At 58.4% G+C, this 24,461-nt stretch overlaps 3 protein-coding genes across 9 annotated transcripts in view; 1 reads left to right on the top strand and 2 right to left on the bottom strand.

Annotated features, from left to right (window-relative positions):
* The window catches only part of TTC21A (tetratricopeptide repeat domain 21A), a 35,606-nt gene extending 23,326 nt beyond the window's left edge, over positions 1 to 12,280 (bottom strand). For all 4 annotated transcript variants that reach the window (XM_051852633.2, XM_051852632.2, XM_070051005.1 and 1 more), the window contains exons 1-7: positions 11,399 to 12,280; positions 9,379 to 9,508; positions 8,525 to 8,635; positions 7,842 to 8,008; positions 6,553 to 6,675; positions 5,941 to 6,098; positions 1,494 to 1,578 (exon numbers count right to left, since the gene is read on the bottom strand). In XM_051852633.2, the coding sequence (XP_051708593.2) occupies positions 1,494 to 1,578; positions 5,941 to 6,098; positions 6,553 to 6,675; positions 7,842 to 8,008; positions 8,525 to 8,635; positions 9,379 to 9,508; positions 11,399 to 12,280 (1,656 nt within the window). The remainder of the gene's footprint in view (positions 1 to 1,493; positions 1,579 to 5,940; positions 6,099 to 6,552; positions 6,676 to 7,841; positions 8,009 to 8,524; positions 8,636 to 9,378; positions 9,509 to 11,398) is intronic.
* Positions 12,281 to 12,373: 93 nt separating this feature from the next.
* On the top strand, positions 12,374 to 20,529 carry GORASP1 (golgi reassembly stacking protein 1). The gene is made up of 9 exons (XM_051852672.2): positions 12,374 to 12,504; positions 14,528 to 14,608; positions 15,089 to 15,292; positions 16,315 to 16,401; positions 16,539 to 16,669; positions 16,871 to 17,060; positions 17,955 to 18,105; positions 18,335 to 18,487; positions 18,721 to 20,529. The coding sequence occupies exons 1-9, from the start codon at positions 12,448 to 12,450 to the stop codon at positions 18,987 to 18,989; spliced, it is 1,323 nt and encodes a 440-aa protein (XP_051708632.2). The 5' UTR covers positions 12,374 to 12,447; the 3' UTR covers positions 18,990 to 20,529.
* Positions 20,523 to 24,461, bottom strand: part of WDR48 (WD repeat domain 48) — a 45,376-nt gene continuing 41,437 nt past the window's right edge. For all 4 annotated transcript variants that reach the window (XM_008260280.4, XM_051852658.2, XM_051852661.2 and 1 more), the window contains exons 18-19: positions 23,287 to 23,479; positions 20,523 to 22,388 (exon numbers count right to left, since the gene is read on the bottom strand). In XM_008260280.4, coding sequence (XP_008258502.2) covers positions 22,293 to 22,388; positions 23,287 to 23,479 — 289 coding nt within the window. In that variant the 3' untranslated portion in view covers positions 20,523 to 22,292. The remainder of the gene's footprint in view (positions 22,389 to 23,286; positions 23,480 to 24,461) is intronic.

The following is a 24,461-nucleotide window of genomic DNA, read 5'->3' on the forward strand; positions in this document are numbered from 1 at the left end:
GCAGCAGAAGATAACTCAAGTGCCTGGGCCCCTGCCACCCACGTGGAGACTGAGATGGGGTTCTGGACTCGGAGGTTTGGCTTGGTCCAGCCCTGGCTGTTGCAGACATTAGGGGAGTAAATCAGCAGAGAGAAGTTCTTTCTTTGTCTCTGTGTACGTTGCTCTACATTTCAAGTAAATTAAAATAAATAAAAAAAATAGTAATAATAAAAGGAATCATAGGTGTTCCTGACTGCTTTTGAGGACTATGTTGGATTTCTTTGGAAAACACCAAGGCTTAGGGGCTAGCTACTATCTGGTCATTTTCCAGGCAATTCCATAACCATTCCCTTAAACAATGGCATTTCTTGGGGGCTGGCACTGTGGTGTAGCAGGTAAAGCTGTCACCTGCAGTGCTGGCATCCCATGTGAGTGCTGGTTCAGGTCCCAGCTACTCCACTTCTGATCCAGCTCTCTGCTGTGGCCTGGGAAAGCAGTGGAAGATGGCCCAAGTGCTTGGGCCCCTGTACCCACATGGGAGACCCGGAAGAAGCTCCTGGCTCCTAACTTCGGATTGGCCCAACTCTGGCTGTTGCAGCCACTGGGGGGGGGGGGGGGTAAACCAGTGGGTGGAAGACCTTTGTCTCTGCTCTCTGTATCTCTGCCTTATAGTTAAATAAATAAATCTTTTTTTTAAAAAATGGCATTTCTTGAATTCTGAAACACTGCCCTGACCTCTGTTAACACTGACTGAAATTTACAGTGTGCCAGGCACTGCTCTCCACTTCCTGCCTCATCTCATTTAGTCATTTCCACAACCTCACACTTGTGTGCCATCACGTCCACTCAATGCGTGAGGAGCCCGAGGCTTGGCCGGGTCCCTGGCCAGGTTCCCATTGCAAGCACAAGGCCGAGCCAGTGTCACCCTCACTACCAAAGTCTTGAGCTGCATGGCCCAAAGGGCCAAATCGGAGCAGACCCCTGCCCTCTTAGCAGCAAGGGCTGGGGTGGGATGGAGAGGAGGCAGCTCAGATCCAGGGGCTCCCCTAAGGCCTTGAGGTTGGGGATGCTACAGGTTACGAGGGCTTCCTCCTCACGTCTGTCTCAGGGTTCAGAGTCTGAGTCCTCGGGCCGGAGCCTCAGCTCACTAGGCTAATCCTCCGCCTTGCAGCGCCAGCACCCCAGGTTCTAGTCCTGGTCGGGGCGCCGGATTCTGTCCCGGTTGCCCCTCTTCCAGGCCAGCTCTCTGCTGTGGCCAGGGAGTGCAGTGGAGGATGGCCCAAGTGCTTGGGCCCTGCACCCCATGGGAGACCAGGAAAAGCACCTGGCTCCTGGCTCCTGCCATCGGATCAGCGTGGTGCGCTGGCCGCAGTGCGCAGCGGCCATTGGAGGGTGAACCAACGGCAAAGGAAGACCTTTCTCCCTGTCTCTCTCTCTCACTGTCCACTCTGCCTGTAAAACAAACAAACAAACAAACAAACACCCACCAGAGTCTGAGTCCTGAAACAACTTACAGTGGTCATGTTGCCTTCTCTTGCGAGCTCGTGCACAGCCAGCATTTGGTAGGCATCAATACTGTTCTCGTCCCTCTCCAGGATTCTGAAATGGGAAGGACAGCCATGTGAATCGGTGTCAAGAGGCAAGACTGGGACAAGCAGGTTGGCAACTTCTTTTTTTTTTTTTGCCGGCGCCACAAGGCGGAGGATTAGCCTAGTGAGCCACTGCACCCGCCCTTTTAATATCCATTCTCCCCTTCTTTTAATGACATAATTTCCAAATTAGCCAGCCACATGCTTGCCCAGGCTAAAGACTACATTTCCCAGGCTCCACTGCAGCTTCAGTGTGGTCATGTGACTGAGTTCTGACCAATGAGAAGCACATCAGTGTGATAAGCGCCTTATCCAACAAACTTTCCCTTCCTGCTCTTCCCTCCTTCCTGCTGGCTGGAATGTGGACCATGTGAACAACACTGGAGGAACAGTAGAGCAACAAGAGGGAAGGGGCCTGGGACCCCACATTGTTAAGCCACCATCCTAGAAGTTGAACGACCAGACTTCTGAGAGAGGAATGGCCTTCTATGCTCTGTGCCCTGTATCTTTGAGAACTGTTACAGAGACTCATCCATACCACCTGACTAATCAGATGGGAACACAGTACCATGGTCTGGGGTGGGGGGCAGGCAGAAAGGTGCCCAGCAGCAGTCTGACTTAAGATGGAAAGAAAAAACGGGGTGTGGTGTAGCAGGTAAAGCCGCCGCCTGCAGTGCCAGCATCCCATATGGGTGCTGGTTCAAGTCCCAGCTGCTCCACTTCTGATCCAGCTCCCTGCTATGGCCTGGGAAAGCAGTGGAAGATGGCCCAAGTGCTTGGGCTCCTGCACCCATGTGGGAGAACTGGAAGAAGCTTCTGGCTCCTGGCTTCAGATTGGCACAGCTCCGGCCATTGTAGCCATTTGGGGAGTGAACCAGCGGATAAAAGACCCCTCCCCCCCGCCCCCCGCTGTTGTTGCCTCTTTGTAACTCTGCCTTTCAAATAAATAAAAAGTAAATATTTTTAAAAAGCACAATATAGACTAACTATGCATGGACTGTGGTATCACACTCAACCTGTTGGCAACAAACACTGGCTCCTTGCATGTGGGTGCACAGGGCCAGGGCGAGGGAGCCTATGTACGCCCACGGTTGTGGCATTCAGCCAGGTGTTTCCAGGTAAGCTTGCTGGCCCAAGGCCCAGATTCCAAAGCAGGCTTTCAGGACCCTGGCCAGGTCTACACTGTGAGAGGGGAGCTGAGGGCTCGCTATGACATTAAACACATGGCACCTGCAGGCTGGCCAGGGTGCGACGGCTTTGCATCTGCCACCTCTCTGCAAGATTCAAGGGGGCGGAGGGCAGGCATCTGGCCTCACAGATGACTCGCCAATTAAGATGCCTGTGTCCTGGCCGGCGCCGCGGCTCACTAGGCTAATCCTCCGCCTTGCGGCGCCGGCACACCAGGTTCTAGTCCCGGTCGGGGCGCCGGATTCTGTCCTGGTTGCCCCTCTTCCAGGCCAGCTCTCTGCTGTGGCCAGGGAGTGCAGTGGAGGATGGCCCAGGTGCTTGGGCCCTGCACCCCATGGGAGACCAGGAAAAGCACCTGGCTCCTGGCTCCTGCCATCGGATCAGCGCGGTGCGCCGGCCGCAGCGCGCCGGCCGCGGCGGCCATTGGAGGGTGAACCAACGGCAAAGGAAGACCTTTCTCTCTGTCTCTCTCTCTCTCACTGTCCACTCTGCCTGTCAAAAAAAAAAAAAAAAAAGATGCCTGTGTCCCACACTGGAATGCCTGGCTTCAGCAGCTGCCTCTGACTTTTAACTCCAATGCCTTGCTAACACATACTCCTGGGAAACAGTAGTGATGGTTCAAGTAACTGGAGCTCCTACCATTTATATAGGAGACCTGGACTTAATTCCTGGCTCTCAGCTTTGGTCAGCCCAGTCCCAGCTATGGTGGGTACCTGGGGAGGGAACCAACAGATGGGAGCTCTCTCTCTTTTTCTGCCTCTCAAAATTATATATATATATATATATATATATATATATTTACAAAGTGGTTTAAGTTCCAGTTCTCATCAGAGGCATTAGCATCCATTCACAGGGAAGAAGGAGGTGGTCTGTTTATGGTTTTCGTGTATCTATTTTTTTTTTCCTATACTTGAGCTTAGCCAAAAGGCCAAGAGCGATTTTTTTTTTCTTAGAACTGGTATTATATATGAGTGGTCTTCAGCAAGTTCAGGGAAAATGTGCGTTAGGAAAAAACCATGCAGAGATTTCAAAAACAAAAAAATGTTTGCACCAAAACTACTGTATCTTTTAATTACGTTTTCTCACTAACTTTTCAAAGGGTGCCGGTTCTAGTCCTGGCTGCTCCTCTTCCAATCCAGCTCTCTGTTATGGCCTGGGAAAGCAGTGGAAGATGGCCCAAGTCCTTGGGCCCCTGCACCCACGTGGGAGATCTGGAATAAGCATCTGGCTCCTGGCTTCAGATTGGCACAGCTCAGGCTGCTGTAGCCATTTGAGGATTGAACCAGCAGATGGAAGACCTCTCTCTCTCTCTCTCTCTGGCTCTACCTCTCTCTGTAACTCTTTCAAATAAATAAAATAAATCTTTACCAAAAAAAAAAAAAGTTTGAGGGATATACTTCAGTTATATAGAGAAGGATGTCCTTAGAAAGCCTCCATCGGACGCTCCTCCCCGTCGACCTGCCCGTATGCCCAAGGTCACTTTCACTGGGTACATGGCTCCCTCGACTCCTGACCTCACAGCTCCCTGGCCCAGGGTTGCTGCCTACTACTCAAACTCTTCTCTCAAAGTCCCCAGTGACCTTGGCCCCCAAGGTGTTCAGTGAAGTATGTCATCCTTGGAGTTTAAAATGATTCAAGAGCGTGGTGGTCTCAGCCTCCCCAACCCCCGCAGCTCCGTGAATCCACAGGGGCAACCATGTTCCACCTGCAGTCCTCGCTGCCTTGCGTTCCTTGCTGGTTTCCTGCACGTCTCTTCTCAACGCCAGGCCTAGTTGTTTTTTTTTTTTTTTTTTTCCACTTGTTGATTTAGGAGACACAGTGCTCCCATCCTCTGGTTCATTTCCAAAATGACTGTCACAGTCCATGGCTGGGTCAAACCGAAGCCAGGAGCCAGGAACTCAACCCAGATCTCGTGGGTGGGTGGCAGGCACCCAGCTACTGTGAACCACCACTGCTGCCTCCCACTGTGTGTATTAGCAGGAAGCTGGAATTGAGGGTGGAGCCAGGACTCAAACCCAGGCACTCTGATAGCGGATGTGGGCATTGCAATGGGTGTTGTAACAGCTACGCCAAACGCCTGCCCCTCAATTTCCTGACCCATCTTGGACTAGAGCTCCTGGCCTTGAGTCACCATGGCTGAGTAAACGGTTGGCTCCCAGCCATCCTCCTCCCTCACTGTCCCCTCCACTGCAATCCTATCTTTATCTATAACCCTGCCCTCTGTCACACCCATCTTCACGCTGGTTTTTTTTTTGTTTTGTTTTGTTTTGATAGGCAGAGTGGACAGTGAGAGAGAGACAGAGAGAAAGGTCTTCCTTTTGCTGTTGGTTCACCCTCCAATGGACACTGTGGCTGGCGTGCTGTGGCCAGCATACTGCGCTGATCTGAAGGCAGGAGCCAGGTGCTTCTCCTGGTCTCCCATGGGGTGCAGGGCCCAAGCACCTGGGCCATCCTCCACTGCACTCCCGGGCCACAGCAGAGAGCTGGCCTGGAAGAGGGGCAACCGGGACAGAATCTGGCGCCCCGACCGGGACTAGAACCCAGTGTGCTGGCACCGCAGGCGGAGGATTAGCCTAGTGAGCCGTGACGCCGGCCACTATCCCCATCTTTTAAGAAAGGAGTGTACCATCTTTTAAGAAAGGAGTGTATGAAGAGTCTGCAAAAGTTGATGAAATGGGCCAGTGCTGTGGCAGAACGGGTAGAGCCGTTGCCTCCAGTGCTGGCATCCCATATGGGCACCGGTTCAATTCCTGACCACTCCACTTTCAATCCAGCTCTCTGATAACGTGCCTGGGAAAGCAACAGAGGATGGCCCAAGTGCTTGGATCCCTGCACTTCCATGGGGAGACCCCAAAGAAGCTCCCGGCCCCTGGCTTCGGTCTGGCCCAGTTTTGGCCATTGCAGCCACTAGGGAAGTGAACTAGAGGATGGAAGACCTCTCTCTCTCTTCCTCCTTCATTCTGTAATTCTGTCTTTCAAATAAAACAAATATTTTAAAGAAATGTTAATGAAAAATGCATACTATGAAAACACCATGCGTGGATGTCACGCTTTTGGGCACCAAAATGGACTTAGCTTTCAATGCATTTTCCACCACGCACGGACTTCCTGAAGCGCCCTCACGTACCTCAGCGAGGAAGGTAGCGTGTGTTTGCACAGCTGCACTCAGGGGCCCTGCCCTCACCTGTGTGCCGTCTCTACCGCCTGCTCCCAGTCCTGCTGAGCCAGGAACAGCCGCATCTTGAGGATGAGGGCAGGCAGGAAGCTGCCCGAGGCCACCGTGAGCTGGTTCACCACCTCCAGGGCCCCTGAGTAATTCTGCTGCGTCATGAGGTACCTGGCCTGTGGGGGAGCAGGGAGTGGGCAGGGTGGGATCCGAGAGAGGAGCCCCTGGTCAGTGTCCACCCAGAGGGGCTCAGACACGTGGCCACTGAGGAGCGGCCCAGGGCAGCAGCCCCCGGGGAAGTGTTGGACCACGGTTTCACATCAGTATGGCTTCCTGAAGGGGTGGGGCGGGGACCCCAGGGAAATGGGGTTGGAGTCAAACCGAGAGCGACACAGAGTGGAAACCCGAGGAGACCCCACACAGCATGAATTGGAAACTAAGACCAACGGGAAGGGAGGGGGAGCCCTGAAGTGGGCCTGGGGCTGCTGTGTGACCCTGAGTCAGTTGCCGACCCTCTCTGGACCCCTGTTCCTCATCTACCAGAGGCGGCATCTGCAGACTGAGGGTCTGTCGTGAGGTCTCCCGGTGGACCCCAGCCAAGGACAACCCCCTCTCCTCCCTGCTGCCCACCTTTCCCATCAGCCCCAACACGTCTTTGGTGTCCTGAAGTCCTTGTTCCAGGTACTTGATGGATTTCTTCACCACGAGGGGGTTGTCGGAGGTGAGGTCAACCCAGCCTTTGAGCACAGAGTCCTGGGGCAGGGACGAGAAGGATGCGACCCTCGGTCCTGCGTGCCCTGGCCTTCTGGCCTTGCCTGCTATAGCATCCTGTCCTTGGCCTCCCTGCACCCTGAGGCCCCGCCGGGCACAACCACATGCAGATCCCAGGGCTCCTCTGGACCAGGCCCAGCCAGCAGCTCCCCCTAACCCCTGCGCCTGGTTCACTACAGCTAACCCAGGAGGCCCCCGTAGGAGGCCTTCCCTCCCGTGCCCCACGGCCCTCTCCCCTATCACCACGTCCTGCTTACACCGGCGTCAGGGCCAGCACAGGGCACGGCAGGGCTGCTCCTGGCCCCTCCCCTCTGAGGCCTGGCCCTGTGCAGGAAGCCAGGAATGGCCTCTGCGCGGCTGAGCAGGCGCCAGGTGGAGCGCATGGACCCGAGTTGCACAGTAGCCTTCTCCCAGCAGATGAGGAGGGCCCGGTCTGGGAGGCACTTGGAAGACCCCTGCCCTGAAGCAGCCCTTGAAAAGCTAATATCACAGATGGAGTACCTGTGTATTATGTACTCCAGGAGAACTGTGTTTTATGCAGAAACAGTAACACCTTTTTCATTTTCTCCTCCAAGAACCAATTTTTACATCCTCCCAAAATGCTATCAGCCCTGCTGGGAGTGTATGGCCTAGAACGAGGCTTCAGACTGCACCCCTGGGACAGACAGACAGCACGACAGTCTTTCTAGAAGTTCGTGGAAAATCAGATTAAAAGATCATTTGGGTGCAAACGTTTTTGCAGTTCATGCAGAGTTTTCTGAAAACGCTCATTTTCCACGAAGGCAGTGAAAACCCCTCATATACGAACCAAGAGACCCCCACGGGGAGGGAATGCCCAGCTTGGCCAGCTCACCTGGAGTTTTCAAAAGAACCAGGAAAGCCAGACTGGCAGGTGGAATCTGCTTTCTAAATGTGTGCGGCTAATTCAGGATTTTTAAAAAATGCAATGTGGGCCACAGAACACCCATCTAGAGATAAGAATCTGTGGAAAAAGGGCGACATGTGGCCTCTGCCTCGCCCTGAGACAAGGTGGGTGGGGCTCCTGTGTGACCCTGAGTATGGCCTTCCCCGGCCCCAGGGCCCTGCAGGGGCGAGACGGGCCAGCCTGCCGTGGTGAGCTGGGCACCCACGCTGTCCCATGCCGGTACCTCTCTGGAGCCAGTGGAGGCCTTCAGGGTGTGGTCAAGGTACTCCTTGGCCTTGTCGTGGTGGCCCATGAGCCAGAGGAAGAGGCTGGCGTAGTACTGCGCCGACCCACTGGCTGTCCTGTGGGTTTCCTGTAGGCTGCTCTCCAGCTCCTCGACCGCTTCTCGGTCTGCAAACCCAGGGGCGGAGGAAGAGGGTGAATTAGGACGAGGAGGGCTGCCCGGCTCCTCGTGGTACTCCAAGGGCCCTTGGAGCAGCGTGGTTCACCCTCCATCCGTGCAGCTGATCAGCGCCAGCCCAGGGCCTGCAAAGCAGTGGCACCTGCAGCCAGATCTGGACTCAGGGTTGCTGCCCGAGATCTCTTTTCTGCTCAGAGCAGGCCTGGCTCCCCGGCCTCGGGCCTATCCTCTCCCTGACTCTAGAGAGCTGGCAGTTAGCAGCAGGATGGCCCAGAGTGGCTTGGGTTTCCTGACAAGATCTTGGCAAGGCAAAGGTAGCTGTCACCCCGGGAGGAGCCCTCTCTCCCCGGCATGCTCTCTGCCAGCTCCCACTCAAGAGGCCCACAGGGGAGGGGTGCAGCAGTGCGCACACACCTGTTTCGGCAGCCCTTGAGGGACTGGGGCTGGGGAGTTGGGGCTTTCCTTCCCCTGCCGGGCCAGGCCTGGCCGAGCACGGCTGCACTCACCGATGGTCTCGCAGCATTTGTGGGCGTATAGCAGGGCCATGATGGAACACAGGGCCACGTCCGGGTGATTCCGGATGCTCTCCAGCTCGCTGATGGCATCCTGGATGCGTTCTGCAAATACAGTCCACGGGCTAATGCCCCGGGCACCAGGCCCCGAGGGCGGGAGCCTCAGGGGCGACACACAGGATCCCTAGCACGGCTGGGCCCTGGCAGGGCACGGCCTGCTCTGCAGGGTCCCTAGGAGCTCAAGTTCCTCAAAGGCGGACGTTTCCTGAAAAGGCTGCTGGCTCCGTGGGCCACCAGGCTGCCAGGCACTGGAGGCCTTGGATCTGAGACGCACACCTGTGAGTACTCATGAGGACACCTGTGATGCTGGGGTTCTTGGCAAGGGGTCAGTTTGAAGGTGGCCTGGCGTTCCCAGCTAGCTGCTAGAACCATCACCTACCTGCCTGTCACCCGCCGTGTTCCTTGACATTGGCCATGGCCACTCAGCCAGCCCTCAGCTACACTGGAGAGCCCGCACCTGTGCCAGGCCTGCCTGTCCCCCACCTGCCACTTCCTCCTCCTCTTCCTGCAGGACAGCCTGTCGGCTTCCAAGCTTGGGGTTAGTTCAGCAGTCAGGCAGTCAGCTCCCCAGCCCCTCACGTCACAGACAGGGAAACTGGGGTACGCAGCAGGGAGCGTGAGCGCTCTGAGGCCTCGGGAGTCAGCCAGACGCCGACTGTACAGGCTCCGGGGGCCCCGCCTGGGGATGCCACCCCCGGGGACCAGGCGGTTTCCCGGGAGAACGCAACTAGGATGCAAGTGGGCATCCCGGCGGAGGCTGGGCTCGGCCAACCCCGCCGCGTGCCTACCTTCCCTGAGGACTCCGTAGGCTCTGAAGAAGTGCCACACGGGGTCATTGCTGAACCTCTCCAGGCCCAGAGCGGCGGCCTGCTGCACGTGGCGGAAGCACCTTTCCAGGCTGTAGTGCACAATCACGGCCTGTGTGGAGGAAGACCCGGCTGCAGCAGCCCCAGCGCTCCTGTCCCGCTCCCGCCGCCCCTGCACTGCTCCTCGCTTCGGCCAAGGGAGGAGAGGGGGACGCCTGGGCCTCGCTCGGCTTGTCTTTTTATTTTTGGCAGCCCCGGGAGCAGCTCCTCGCAGCTTGCCAAGAAGGAAGTCTGGGGGAGTCTGGGCATGACCGACAGGTTCTGGTTCAGGAGTGATGGGGGGAATTGAACTCCGTCTCATAGGGAATAAAGGGAAATTAGGCCGGCGCCGCGGCTCACTAGGCTAATCCTCCACCTTGCAGCGCTGGCACACCGGGTTCTAGTCCTGGTCGGGGCGCCGGATTCTGTCCCGGTTGCCCCTCTTCCAGGCCAGCTCTCTGCTGGGGCCCGGGAGTGCAGTGGAGGATGGCCCAAGTGCTTGGGCCCTGCACCCCATGGGAGACCAGGATAAGTACCTGGCTCCTGCCATCGGATCAGCGCGGTGCGCCAGCCGCAGCGCGCCAGCCGCAGTGCGCCAGCCGCGGCGGCCATTGGAGGGCGAACCAACGGCAAAAGGAAGACCTGGAAGACCTTTCTCTCTGTCTCTCTCTCTCACTGTCCACTCTGCCTGTCAAAAAATAAAATAAAAAAAAGGGAAATTAGAGAAATTACACCAGCAACCATAGTCACAAGTGCTTGTGGGCCAACCACCTGTTAGGAGGTGTTCCGAGGGCAACTACCTCCCTTAGGTTACGCACATCTCCGGTAGTTAAGGAGGCCGAAGCCCGTGGAGGCTGTGGCCTGACAAAGGACAGGCAGTACCAGGGGCTGAGATTTCAAAGCCAAGTCTCACTTCCCCTGAGGTCTGTGGGGGTGGGGACAGTTGCGGTGGGCCGTCTCAGAGAGCCCAGACACCCTCCCGGCTAGAATAGCAAGCAGGTGGGAAGGTTTTAGGTAGGGGAGGGGGCGTGTTTTAAGGCAGGCTGCTTTCAGAAAGATCACGGAAGAAGGAACTAGAAGATGGGTTGATTTGGGTGCACACGTTGAAATCCGTGCCCGGTTTTTCCATCGCACGCTTTTTCTGTGGGTGCTGCTGGGAGGAACTGAGGCAGAGGAACCAGGTGGGAGGGAGGGCGCTGGTCTCCAGCAGAGAGAGGCTGGTGGTCCCGGGCTTCAAAGAAAGAAGGGAGACGTCGGGGGGCTGACATTTCTTGCTGATAGGTAGGATGGGAGACGGGTATGGGCATGAGAGGTAGGAGCTAAGGCTGGGAGAGAAATGGTGGTGGCATCTACTGAGGAGGGGGACACAGAAGAGGTGTGGGCTGGCCGGGGAGAGGGGGTAAAGGGGATGAGAAGATGCTGGAAAGGGGAGGCCCTGGCTCGGGGGCACTCAGTGGACGGGGACACCAGTTTGGGGTTCAGGGTGCACAGAGGGACCTTGAGAGGAGGCAAGGGAAAAAAAAGCAAGGAAGGGGCGAGGTGTTCAGACCAGTGGTTAAGATCTCTGGGTCCCACAGCGCAGTGCCTGTGTTCAAAGGCAGCTCCGCTCCGACTCCAGCCTCCTGCCAATGCGCGCCCTGGGAAGCAGCAGGGCTGACTGAGGATCCCAGGTCCCGGCCACCCGTGGGGGAGGCCTGGATTGCCTTCCTGGCTCCCCGCTTCCACCTGGTTCAGCAGCCCTGGCTGTTGCCGGCCTGCAGGGCGTGAGCCAGAGGTGGGAGCCTTCTTTCAGTGTCTCATTCATTCATTCATAAATAAATAAAAAATAAATACTATTTTTTAGTAAGGGCAGGATTGACTGAGGAGGCTGGTGCCAGGGGAGGAGAGGCCAGGGAGGGGGTAGCTGGGCGCGGGGTCACGGCCAGGGGCGGAGTTCCCCAGAGGGAGCGGCCGGGCCACGCACCATGACGGAGGAGTCACTGCCATTCATCTCCGGCTGCTGGCGGATCCGAGTCCGGTTCTGCTGGGGCGGCGCGAGAGATTCCCGGGTCAGGGTCCTGGGCACGCCTCTCGCGGCCGGAAGTTGGAGGCTCGCGCGTCCTTGGAAACAGGGCTGCCGGCCGGTTGCTAAGAGCCTGTGCGTCAGGAGGGGGCGTAACAAGAAGCCCACGTGACAAGGCGCAGGTAATCGAGCGCCGATAGGGTGAGTCCACGGTGGTGGCGCTGAGTCCGGCTTGCCGTGGTGGACACCAGGGCCCAGCCGCGCCGCTGCCATGGGCCTGGGCGCCAGCGCCGAACAGCCCGCCGGCGGCGCCGAAGGCTTCCACCTGCACGGGGTGAGTTGCTCCTGCGGCGCCGGTGGCCTTGGCCGGGCGCCCGCCGCGACGCGCCTGGACGTGTGCTGGCCGAGCGGCTGGCTGCTGCGGCGCGTCCCTGTCCGGTGTTGCCGCCTGCGTGGCGGGCGCTGCCGGGAGAGAAGGCCTTGAGGAATTCCTGACTCCCGGGGCTGTCTGCGGCCAGCGCCGCTCCCGCCCGGTGTCCGCGGCGCGCAGAGCCACAGCGGTTCCTGGGCCGGCCGCCGGAATGGGCCTGTGGCCGGAGAGGAAAGGCCGGCTGCCGTGGGACTCACTGGTGCCCTCGGCACGGCTGCACGACCGCCCGTGCCGGCTCGCCCGCACCGCGGGTCTCCCGGCCCGGGGGGTCGTGGTGATCGCGTGGACGCTGGCCACGAGGGTCTCAGAGGCCGCCGCAGGAGGACCTGGGCGGAGCATGCGGGAGGGCCCGAGAGAGCCTTAGGAGACGCGGGGGAGAGGGAGGGCCTCTGACCCCAGGTCTGCTGGTGCATATGGCTAGGCCGGCGAGGGTGCCGCTGTGTTTGGAAGGCGAGGCTTGGCCGCCGGCTGCCGCTCGGGTGGGCTTTTCCAGCGTGAAAGGCCAGCTGGCGTGGGGCCCGGAGCAGACATGGTTTGTGCTTGGCAGTGCGCTTGCTCCTCGTGAGGCCTGGGACAGGAAATGTGGACAGTGCGAGTCCTGCCGCAGGCGGGCTTGTTCGGAGGCGAAGGAATTCAGGTGATTGGCAAGCGGGGAGGGGGGGGCGATGGTGGGAGTGCAGACAGGAGGGGTGGGGGGGAGGACAGTTTGCAGAGGTCAAGAGAGCAGAGGTCATCATCGGCCGAAGCAGCCGTTTCTGGGCACGCACTCTGTGAGGGTGAGTGTGCCAGGCAGCAGGAGAGCACCTGCGCAGGGTGAGGCTGGTGTGGACAGGGAGGGGGCAGCCGGGCCACAGAGCACCTGGCGTGTCATTCATTCCAAGGTGCAGGGCCCTCCGAGTGTGTGTGTATGGGAGGGGGGGGGGGCGCGGAGATAGTGCCCTACTTAGTTTCCAGAAAGGAAGAACAAGTGCACCTAGGAAGGTAGCTTAGTGGAGGACTAACTAGGAAGCAGTTAGTGGTAGTTAGTGCCTCACTAACAGGCAGTGATTAGAGGGAGGCTCGGGGTTGGATTTCCTGGGGTCAGAGTCCTGAGGTCCTTGTGTAAATTGGGGTTAGTGAAAGGGTTAATTTCCTAGCTAAGGAAGGTGCGGTGGTGCAGTGCTGTGTGGTGCCCTGCTGGTGCCGGAAGCTGCCCTCCTCATTCCCTGATTGAGAAGTCGGGTGGCCGTGTTAAGAACAGCTGTGGGGCTGTGGGGTGGGGTGTGAGCCCCCGGAGGACAAGGGTTTGGCCAGTGTGGGCGTTGGGGGCAGCAGCGTGGGTGATTTTGGACGTGAAGCACCTGAACAATGATGAGGGAGGGAGGTGGAGGGCAGCCGGGCAGAGGACAAGACCACGGGGGGGGGGGGCGCGGGCAGGGGAGTGGCCCACACCCGGTGCTGCGGAGGGGAGCGGGCAGGCAGCGGGCAGCGCTGCCCTGAGGAACGGTGGCCTTGCCCGAGGGAGCTGAAGTGGTTTGGCAGTGGCCCTGACCAGGGAGGAGCGCTGGCCCTCGGCAAGCCCTGATGGAGGGGGTGGGGCTCCGGGTGCCCTGCAGTAGGGCTTGGAAGCCGCTTGCCCCGTGGGCCAGGCCAGTCGGGGCTGGAGTTGGCTCCTGGGCCCTCGGCCGCTGGAAGCCACGCGGTGCTGAAGTGGCAAGCAGGAGCTCGCTTGGTGAAGCTGTCAAACTGGCCTTGACCCAGAGGCCCCAGCTTGTTCTCAGCAGGCCCTCCGTGAGCTCTGCTGCAGCTCGCCACATCCCACGCGGAAGGGCTGGGGGTACCAGGAGCCCCAGGGCCTCCCAACACGTCAAGAACTAGGAGCCAAAGAGCCCTGTGCTCGGTTGGCTGGGGCCTGACCAACAGGCCATCAAATGCCTGCAGGACAGGCCCACCTTCAGGTCCAGGTCCTCGGGACAGAGGCCACGTTGTTTCCGTCAGGCCCTCTGAGGTGGGTTGCAGCCGTGGCCTGCGCGGGCTGGTGCTTGGCCTTTTGGAGCCTGCAGTGAGCTGGGGAGCTCCCTGGGGCTGGGCGTGCCTCCTGGAAGAGGTGACCTGCATGGGCCCGGAAGCTGGACTGTGAGGCTGGTGAGGTGGCCGAGCCGCAGGGGAGATGCCCCAGCCCAGGGCCAGGCTGTAGGGATCGGCAGTGCCCACTCAGCAGACCCCCGGTGCAGGTGCAGTCCCGCCTCGGGGTCTGCTCTCTGCCAGCGTGCCAGCGGCTCTGCCCACCTGCTGGGGCCCTGTGCGATCTGGCCACAGCTGGCTCTTCCGGCTCCCTGTTTGGGCATAGCCCCAGTTGCTGCTCTTCTGCCTGCCTGCCTCCTCCTCACTTCACGTCTAGTTCTGGTAGACCCCCGGGCCGCCCAGTCCCCCCGGGCAGCCTTCCCGTAGGCTGTGCTGCTCTGGAGGCCGCTTTCCGGTAGCCCCGAGGCTGCTCCGGGCTCTGGACACCCCTGGAAGCATGTGTTGACCATCGTCGGGACAGAGCCTTTTTGCCCAGAGGGAAACTTGGACACAGGAGACCAGGGCGTGCAGTGAGGGAGTGAGCCTCTTCAGTGCCCAGATGGCCGCTGGGAGGGCGGGGCCTTCCTGTAGTGACTGTGGCCTCTGCCGTGGGACAGGTCCAGGAGAACTCCCCAGCCCAGCAGGCAGGCCTGGAGCCCTACTTTGACTTCATCATCACCATCGGGCACTCGAGGCTGGTGAGCCCCCGCCCCCGCCCCCGCTTTGCTGGGTGTGTGTGTGTGTGTGTGTGTCCCAGGGTCCCACAGGAGGCTGCCACCTGTCCTGCCTCCTTCTTGTTTGGGGTTAGGAGAGGGGACCAGCCTTGTCTCCCCTTCTTCCTCTATTCAGAGCTTGGTTGGGACCCTACCCGGTGCTTAGCTCCTGAGCTCTGTGGGTTGGGCCAGGGACTGAGGGGCTGTCGGAGGGCACCCCCAGACCTCAGGGAGTGGGGGTTCTGAGGGCTCCGGGCAGAGGGCTGTGCCTGCTTGGTTGTGCTTCCTGGCAGACGCAGGGAGGGAGGCTTGGCAGTGCTGCGGTGGTGGGAGATGGGGGTTACGGCGGCCGCAGGCCCAACCCTGGCCTGTGAACCCGGGCACAGCCACCGCCCTGGCCCAGCCCTGGGCCCGTCCCAGGGGTCTGGAGGGGGGCCCTGGGAGTCAGCCACGCTGCCCCCGCAGAACAAAGAGAATGACACGCTGAAGGCCCTGCTGAAGGCCAACGTGGAGAAGCCCGTGAAGCTGGAGGTGTACAGCATGAAGACCATGAAGGTGCGCGAGGTCGAGGTGGTGCCCAGCAACATGTGGGGCGGCCAGGGCCTGCTGGGCGCCAGCGTGCGCTTCTGCAGCTTCCGCAGGGCCAGCGAGCACGTGTGGCACGTGCTGGTGAGTGTGGCAGCTGAGCCCAGGGCCCGGCTCGAGTGGAGTGGGTGGGCGCGGGGGAGCGGCCAGCAGCCAGGGGGCGTCCGGGGAAGGGCTCTGAGGGTCTGCTTTCACCCCGGCATCCCGGAGAGGGTGGGCTCATTGCTCCCTGAATTGGGTGCCCTGGGCCCTGCTTCTCGTCAGCCGTGGGACTGGGCACCTCCCTCCCTGTGGTACCTGGGTTTCCTCTCTCGAAAGGTGGGGAGACTGGTGCAGTGCCCGTAATGCCCAGGTGCTGCTGTGACTAGCGTCCGTCTGGCCAGCTCTGCACACACGCGAGACGGATGTGCGGACTGGCTTTCTGGCCCACTGTCGGTACACAGCTAACCCGTACCTCAGTGCCCCTGAGCCACTGAGCTGGCAAAGCAAGTGTGCTCTGACACCCGTGCTTGTTGGCGGCGTGCAGATGCTCCAGGGCTTGGGCCCTTGGCGTGGTAGAAAAGGGGTGCCCTGAGCTAGAAGGCGGCCGCTTTGACCCCTGGTGGGAGGCTGGCCGAGTGTCTCCACCTTGGCAGCCTGCCTGCAGATGGCCCACGAATGAAGCAGGGTGGACGGCGCAGTGCCCACACTGCCCGGCAGACACCGAGATGGGTGGAGCGAGCCTCATGCCCAGTTTTGCCCGCTCCCTCACCTGCAGCCTCACCCGCGGGGCTCTCAGCCCGTGCACTCGGGCACTCGCTGTGGCCAGCGTGTGGATTTAGTTTGCTCAGTAGCCCTAGGAGGACTCAGTCTCCCACTTTTAGTTGTGAGCAAACTGAGGCTGAGAGAGGTGCAGTCACACAGCTGGCTGGTGGGGGAGCCGGGAGCAGGGCCCGGGGCGCTTTCAGGGCTCAGTGCTGCCCCCTGCTGGGCAAGGACCTGGGAGCCAGGTGAGGTCTGGGCTCGAGGCTCTGCATGGGGACAGGGGACAGGTGACAGGTGTCCTGCTCACTGCCCCTTCCCCCAGCGTCAGTTCTGAGGCCAGCGCTTTGCGGCTGTTTCCCCAGGACGTAGAGCCGTCTTCTCCTGCCGCCCTTGCTGGCCTGCTGCCCTACACAGACTATGTGGTCGGCTCAGACCAGGTCCTCCAGGAGGTGAGTGGTCCATGGCTTGTGCCTCCCAGACCGCCGGGACCAGGTGGAGATGGGCGCCATGCCTGAGAAGTGTCTCGTTTTGTTGGGGCTTCCAGTCCAACCCTGGGAGAAAGCCTCAGGTGCTGTGTCTCTCGTAGTCTGAGGACTTCTTCACGCTCATCGAGTCCCACGAGGGGAAGCCCCTGAAGCTGATGGTTTATAACTCTGAGTCGGACTCCTGCCGGGAGGTGACCGTAACTCCCAACGCAGCGTGGGGTGGAGAGGGCAGGTACTTCCCGGGCTCAGAGGGCTACAGGGCTGGTGGGGAGCCGGTGGGGGGCATAGGCTTGTCAAGTCACTTGGTGGAGACGCAGGGTTAGGCACTGGCCCAGGAATGCCCTTTCCAGCCCCCTCACTGCTGGTAGGGGTGGTAAAGGTAGGGAGGGCTGTGGGACAGTCCCCTGGATTGAGTGCTTCTGGCCTTTGGCAGTCTGGGGTGTGGCATTGGCTACGGGTACCTACACCGGATCCCAACCCAGACCCCCAGCCACAAGAAGCCACCTGGTGCCCCACCGCCTGGCACTGTGCCACCTGATGCCCCGGCACCTGGACCCACCCTCCAGGACTTTCCTGGCTCTTCGGGCCCAGAGATGGGTTCCAGGCAGAGTGACTACATGGAGGTATGTGGGGAGCACCTATCGGGGCAGTAGGGCCTGGCAGCCAGGGACATGCAGACTCAGAGCCACCCTGGGGGGGATTTCCAGCAGCTGTCCTTTGGGGCCCGTCTGGGAGGCCCATTTGCTCTGAGAGTAGACAGGCTGTGCCTAGGACACTGACTTCCACTACTGGCTCTGCTGGCCCTTGGGTCTAGAGTGAAGGTAGAGGTAAGGCCCTCATTTTATTACTTTTTAAGATTTTATTTATTTCAAAAGAGCAACAGCAGCAGCAGCAGGAGAGAGACTGATCTTCCATCTGTTGGTTCATTTCCCAAATGGTTACAATACTCAGGGCTGGGCCAGCCAAAGCCAGGGGCCAGGAACTCCGCCATGATGTCCCATGTGTGTGGCAGGGGCCCAAGGACTTGCATTATCAGGAAGCTAAACCGGAAACGGAGCAGTCAGGACTCAAACTGGCACTCTGATGGGGGCTGCTGGCACTGCGTGGCATCCTAACTCAATGCGCCACACACTGACCTCACAAGTGGGTAACAGACTTGGGGATGGGCAGAGCCTTGCTGTGTGCCTCAGTGAGCCCCTGAGGGTGGGCATGTGGGGCATGGCTGATGGGTGGGCCCCCCAAGAGCACCTCTGGGCACTAGGCTGGGGGCACGCGAGGCTGCCAGCAGCAGAGGGGATGCGTTGGGGGTAGGTGGGCACCTGGGGCTGCTTGGGGGAGACCAGGCAGGCCCGGCCCCTGTGATCTGACTTCACATCACCTGTAGAGGAAGGAGTGGGTCAAGGGCGAGAGGGCTGAGGTGGCAAGGAGGGGCGGTGGCCAGGCTGCACTGCAGACTCCTTCCCCTGGAGGCACTGTGTGGGTCGCCTCCTCTCTGTCCATCTTCCCTGCCCCTCTAGGCCCTGCTACAGGCACCTGGCTCCTCCGTGGGGGAACAGCTTCCTGGGCCTGGGAGTCCCAGCCATACCGCTCTAGACCTTGGAGGACTTCCTCCTCCTGTGGAAACTCCCCTTCAGCCTCCGCCTCCAGTGCAGCGCGTCATGGACCCAGGTACCCGGCAGGCCCTGGAGGCTGAGGAACCTGTGACCCTAGGTGTAGGACAGGGCCCCAGTCCTTGTGGTCCACACAGGCGGCAGCCTCCTTCAGATCATGGGGCAAGCTGGAGACAGCCTGGAACCTCGGGTGGGGTGGGCACGTCACTGGGCACTCCACAGTGGGGAATTGACTTTCCAGGGGTCAGGGGTTTTTTTGCTGGCAAATAACCATGCCTCTCCCGCAGGCTTTCTGGACGTGTCAGGCATTTCCCTCTTGGACAGCAGCAATGGCGGCGTGTGGCCCGGTCTGCCCCCTCCCACAGTGCCCCCCTGCACAGCTGTCTCCAGCTCAGGGCCAGAGGACGTGTGCTCCAGCAGCAGTTCCCACGAGCGGGGCGGTGAGTGGCTGGCTCCCTCGGAAACCCCTTGGGAAGCCCCGTGGGTGCTAGGAAGCTGCCCTGAATCCCTCCGCTGGGTGGAGGTCGGCCTCAGGTGAACGCTACAGCGAGGCATCTGGGCGTGGTCCTGACTGACATCAGAGCCTGTGGGCGAGGCAGGGGTAGGTGGGTAACTGCCCCTGGTGCCACGGCCTGGGCCCTCCAGGCCTCCTGAGCCCCACTCTCTGTTTCAGGTGAGGCCACGTGGTCTGGGTCCGAGTTTGAAGTCTCCTTCTTGGACAGCCCCGGTGCCCAGGCCCAGCTGGACCACCTGCCTCAGCTGACCCTTCCCGACAGCCTCACCTCTGCAGCCTCACCCGAGGACGGGCTGTCGGCTGAGCTGCTCGAGGCTCAGGCAGAGGAGGAGCCAGCAAACACGGAGAGCACGGATTTGAGGCCACAGCCCGAGGGGCCAGCCAGCCAGGGCCCCCTCTCTACCCCGGAACCACACTCTGGGCTGTGACGAGGCTCCGTGACGTCCTAGGGCCCGGCGGCCGGGCTCTGCTAGGCGGCCTGCTGTGCTGTGGGTGTCTGACTCATCCCTGTGCCTTCACCTTCCCGGGCTGCAGCTCCAAGTGGCCTGAGGGACACCAGCCGGCAGCGGGCTTTCGTGCTGCTCAGACCCCCTCCTGCCCTACAGCGTGTGTGCCACCTGATGGTCCTGGCTTTGGGGGTTTCGTGCTGCTCAGACCCCCTCCTGCCCTACAGCGTGTGTGCCACCTGATGGTCCTGGCTTTGGGGGTTTCAGACAAGTCCTCTTGGGGTGGTCAAGGGCTAGGAGCAGCACCCCGCGTTAAACATTGCGTAGGCGCTCAGCAGACGAGCATGGCTTGTTTGTTGCCCGGGTGGGGCACAAGGCCCCAGTGGATGGTGAGAGGCCAAGGGCTGGAGGGAGGGCACCGTTTGGCCCTCGCCTTCTCAGGTCCAGGACTTGCTGTGGTCCCCGTGCCTGCCCAGGAGGTGGCAGGCTCTGGTCACAACCCAGTGTGAAAATGGGGTGAGGGAGGAAGGGGATAGTGTTGGTGTTGGCTCAGTCACTTCCTAGGCTCACCTTGATTCTGCTTGCACTGTCCAGTTGTCCCCACTGGAGGAGGGACAGTGTGCTCACCCTCCAGGCCCTTCAGCACAATGTTGCTCTTCCCTGGGGGCTACAAGCCAGTCCCCACAGCAACTCCTGTCAGTGCCCAATCTTACACAACCACCCCTTCTGACTGCAGGGGGCATCCAGCCAGCCCCAGTGGCGGATCAGCATCGCAGATTTACATTCACTGACCTCACCGACCTATGTGAACTCAAGGCCAGTCTACGTGACCAGGTCTTTGCACACGACCCTCACCCAGAGGGGAGTTAGGGGCTGAGAGTGTGTAAGAGCCCGTCTGTTCCCGAAGCTCAGGGAGAGCGTCCTCCCATGCCCTGGTGCCTTTGGAAGCTAAGGCTGGGTTGTGTCCCCTGCTCTGTCTGTCCCTGCGGAAAGGAGGGCCCACCCACGAATGACCCCTCACAACTCCAGTGCTCTGCTTGGTGGCCGGAGGCCCTCGCCTTCCCACGCCAGCCACTCCCTTGCCAGTGGCCTTGAAAACTGCTCTGGTGTTGGTGACGTGTGCCTCTGCCAGGCCAGCAGGAGCAGACCGTGCTCTGTGGTGCCGACCAGCTGAGCGGAGGGAGGCCCCAGGTCAGCACTGGGAGGTTCCAAGCACGTGACTTCCTTCAAAGCCAGCCCTGTCAGGCTACCAGTGCAGCTGTGAAGGCAGTGGGGCAGCGACACACGGGACCCCAGGCTCACGTCCCTTAACTCTGGGCTGGCAGCCTGACCCAGAGTTGCCCCTGCCCAAAGGTTCTGGCTCATCCCTCACTTTGAAGCCTGCTACTCCCCAAAGTGGGGGATAAAGAGGGCATCGAGGCTAATGACTTCCAGGGTGCACAGGAACCCAGAGGTTTCTTTCTCTAATCTGCTACGAAGAAAGTGACAGGTGAAAAAAATAAATATGTACTCTGCTTTGAAATATTTTAACTAAAGCTTTTATTCTATACAACTGTGAAATACGGTTTTATACCCTTTTGGCATGGCAGACTCAAATTTTCCGGAAATGGTATTACGGTTTGACTGGAGGGACAGAATAGGTACGGTCATGCTGGGGGTCAGGTCCGTGACGGAGCACGGCCGCCCTGGGCCCGGCACACGGGGCAGAGTGGCCTGGGAGCAGCTGTGCCTTTCGCACCAAGGCCCCGTGTGCAGACGCAACTGAGGGCTGGTAATTTTTATCTTTATCTTTTTTTTTGCCATGAATTCACAACTATTGCTAAAAAAAAAAGGTGCACCAAAAGCACACTGCTGTATTCAACAAATAGAAAGGACTCGAGGAAGGGAGAAAGACCGTTTCAGCTCGTTGGCGACGTGACTGCGCACATCTTCAAAGTGCAGGAGGCAGTGACCTGTCCACTTTCCAAAGGAAGCTGCCCAGTGGGGAGGGAACCCTGTCTGCAGTTGTGCGGATCAGAATCTCAATAGTAAGGGGTGGGCCTGAGCCCATGAGCTGCCCCCGGTGGACCCTGCGAAGATGTAGAAAAGAAAACACCTGCGCACCCCCCACCCCGTCCCAGGCCGGAAGAGCCGGGAGCTGGCGAGGCGACGGGGGTGAACTGCCCGCCGAAGGCACTTGTGCTTCTGGCTGCGTACAGGACCATCGAACTATTCTGAATACAAAGAACTTGGGGGGAATCCAGAGAATTTCCTGCCAAAAGTCCAAGTGTTTATCCCCAATAAGTTATATTCTGTACAAGATCCAAATGATTCTATGAAAGCTTTAGATTGTTAGAAAGAACAGTGAAAAGAAGATCTGATACAGATAACAAAAATCTGCATACAAAACTTTGGAAAAACAAACATGTATACTTCCAGGATACGACATTCAAGCTCGCTGTGCTCTCCCTCTACTTTGACACCATACGTTTTAGGTAGCATTTGAATCAAATTATAGTTTCATCATGGTCTTAAGTTCTGATGGTGTCCTACTGCTCGCCCACGGCGAAAACCTGTAGTCTCAGCTGGCTCTACCCATGAATACAACTGCACGCAGGAGGAGGGAGGGAAACAGGTGCCTCCCCCGGGCTGCCGCAGCAAGGCAGCGCCCACCCCACAGTCCAAGTGCTCTGACCCAGCACCTAAAATTGCAGCAGATCTTTCTACAAGAACACATCTGAGATGCAATATTAAAAAGAAGCCCAATATTAACCATTTATTACGAAATGGGCTGGCTCTCGAATTGTGCAACAGCAATTCGCATTAAAAATAATTGTCTTAAATGGTGAAAACAATTTGATAAGTTTTTTATGACAAACTTGGAAAAAGCCTTCAAAGGTGCTGCATGAATGGAATGTACTCTCAGAAAAGCTATGGAGCATGTGGGTTTGAGATTGAAACACAGTAACAGATGCGGCCCAATGATGTGTCTCTTAACAAGTGCTAACAGACAAAGACAAGGTCCTTTCAAACAAAAGGAGGAAGCCAAGTCTGCACTGGCCTGTGCTCAGTTCTCTGTCCATCGCCAAGACAGGCTGCTTCCCTGGGGACAGCTTAATCTACACGTGGAGACTGGTTTCTATATTACACTTCGATTAGTCACTTCAACTGAAAGGGAATCTCGGTCCGTACCAGGTCGGCCGTTAGAAGTCTTGCTCCCGTTGGGGCTTGGTGGGCTTCTCCTAGGACTACTCTTGGGGCCAGAGAGGAAGGTAGCGAATGAATACCCAGGAGCTGGCCCGCTCTTCACGTGGACTTCTGACGGTAGTGGAGGGTGAGGTCCCCACCGCTTTTCCATATGAAGTGTTTCACTGTTCGAAGGTCCATATTCGGATCCAGAACCTGAACACACACGACAGACACAACACTTCTAAGTCTCTTGCTACCTACCGGCCGAGGTGCTCCCACCAGGTGACCCAGCCTGCTCTTCGTGTTCGGCCTCCAGGTACCCAGGCACGCGACCGGGCAGAAAGCTGCGTCTTTCGTGGTTAGGCCAGGAACACAAGGCTGGCATTCAGCCACCGCTCCAGGAAAATGCCTGGGTGCATCTTGATCTAAAACAGCTCTGCCGTCTCCACTGCAAGTCTAACCCAGCACACGTTTTGCAAATCTAGACCATGTGTCTCCTTGTTAGGAAACAAGGCCACCAGCAGTCTGATCTAGGAGTGTGTGTAATCTCTGGGTTCTTCCTGAAAAACCTCCCACGAGTGAAGAGGGGCTTTCGTGTGGGCTAAAGAGCCCCTCTAGGGGCCGGCACTGTGGCTCAGTGGGTTAACGCCCTGGCCTGCAATGCCGGCATCCCATATGGGCGCCGGTTCAAGTCCTGGCTGCTCCTCTTCTGATCCAGCTCTCTGCTATGGCCTGGGAAAGCAGTAGAAGGTGGCCCAAGTCCTTGAGCCCCTGCACCTGCATGGGAGAACCAGAAGAAGCTCCTGGCTCCTGGCTTCGGATCGGCGCAGTTCCAGCCGTTGCGGCCAATTGGAGAGTGAACCATCGAATGGAAGACCTCTCTCTCTCTCTGCCTCTCCTCTCTGTGCAACTCTTTCAAATAAATAAATAAATCTAAAAAAAAAAAAAAAAAAAAAAAAAAAAAAAAAAAAAGAGCCCCTCTAAAGGGGCCTCACAGCACAGTGGGAAAGACCCCTGGTTCCCAAGGGCCTCTTTAAAGGCAGCAGATCTGGGAACTCCCACCACACAACAGGTTTCTTTGTTTCTGGGCACTGTGGTCAATTCCACTTACCTGATCCTGGCATAAAAGTTCGATTTTCTCCTCTGCCAACACAGCAATGTCCTCCTCTTTCTCCTGTTCTCCTGGTTTTTCGTTATTAGAAGAGCTAGTGGTTTGAGACTCATTGTCCAAGTTGATGATTTTCTCATACACATGTTCCATGACTTTCCGGACTTGGAGCATGTCACTAGCAGACAGCCTATCTCTGTAAAAAGCAATGGCACACCGTGACACCAGTGGACTCAACCAGACAACTGCTCGTCCAATACTGTTTTTCTTTGGTGCTGGCACTTCGTTTATAAAGGCCGGGTAGACAGAAACATAGAACACACTGTTAGTCACTGCCTTGATCCCTGTTTAGAATGGCAGATTTTCTCTGGTACCTTCCCTAAGGCACAGACTACATGCATCTCAATGAGACGAGATGCACGTCTTCAGGGTTACACGCACACACAGAACAGCCTCCTGGGTTTTATTCCCTTACACACTTTCCCGGAGCATGGACAAAAAAACGCTGGAAGGCAAGGCAGCCCGCGGTGCCCAGCAGGACCCAGGGCTCCTGGCTCTCTGCCTTCCCACGGTCCAGCCCACGAGCCTCAACCTTCTGCTCTGCCCACAAATCCAACAGCTGACGACACGTCCCAGCTGATGTTCCACAGACACCTCAAACCCCTTGTGTTCTAGACTAGACCCATCGGCTCCTCTGACGTCAGTAACTGTCAAACAGCCATCTCGAATTTCAGGCCCATTCTAGCTGAGGTGATGTTTAGGACTCACTTTGAAATCATTCAGTGTCTGCTTGTGTGGACGGAGGTGGGTAGGAAGGGAGGCAGAGGGACAGTGGCCAGGTGTGGCGATCGCTAAGGCGGTCTTGTAGGATCAATGGGTGTTCACTATCCAGTTTTCTTGGTAATACATTTGGAAAGCTCCAAAACAAAACTGCTTTTAAAAATCTTGCTGCTTTTACTCGCTAGGACATTCATAGTCTTCAGCACCCCATTCTCCGGCTACTAACATTCTTCTCCTGGTCTCCCTGCCTTGAGCCCCTCCTTGGGCTCCAAAATTCCTGGTGTTTCGGCACCGCACGTTCTACGGCCTGGCGCTCAGCGCAGTGTGAAGAAAACTCACTGCCTTGCCGGCTCCCCTCCCTCCCACGCTGCAGGTACACAGTCCTCACGTCCCCGCCC

Source organism: Oryctolagus cuniculus, chromosome 10 (genome assembly GCF_964237555.1).
Source record: "Oryctolagus cuniculus chromosome 10, mOryCun1.1, whole genome shotgun sequence".
NCBI lineage: Eukaryota > Metazoa > Chordata > Mammalia > Lagomorpha > Leporidae > Oryctolagus > Oryctolagus cuniculus.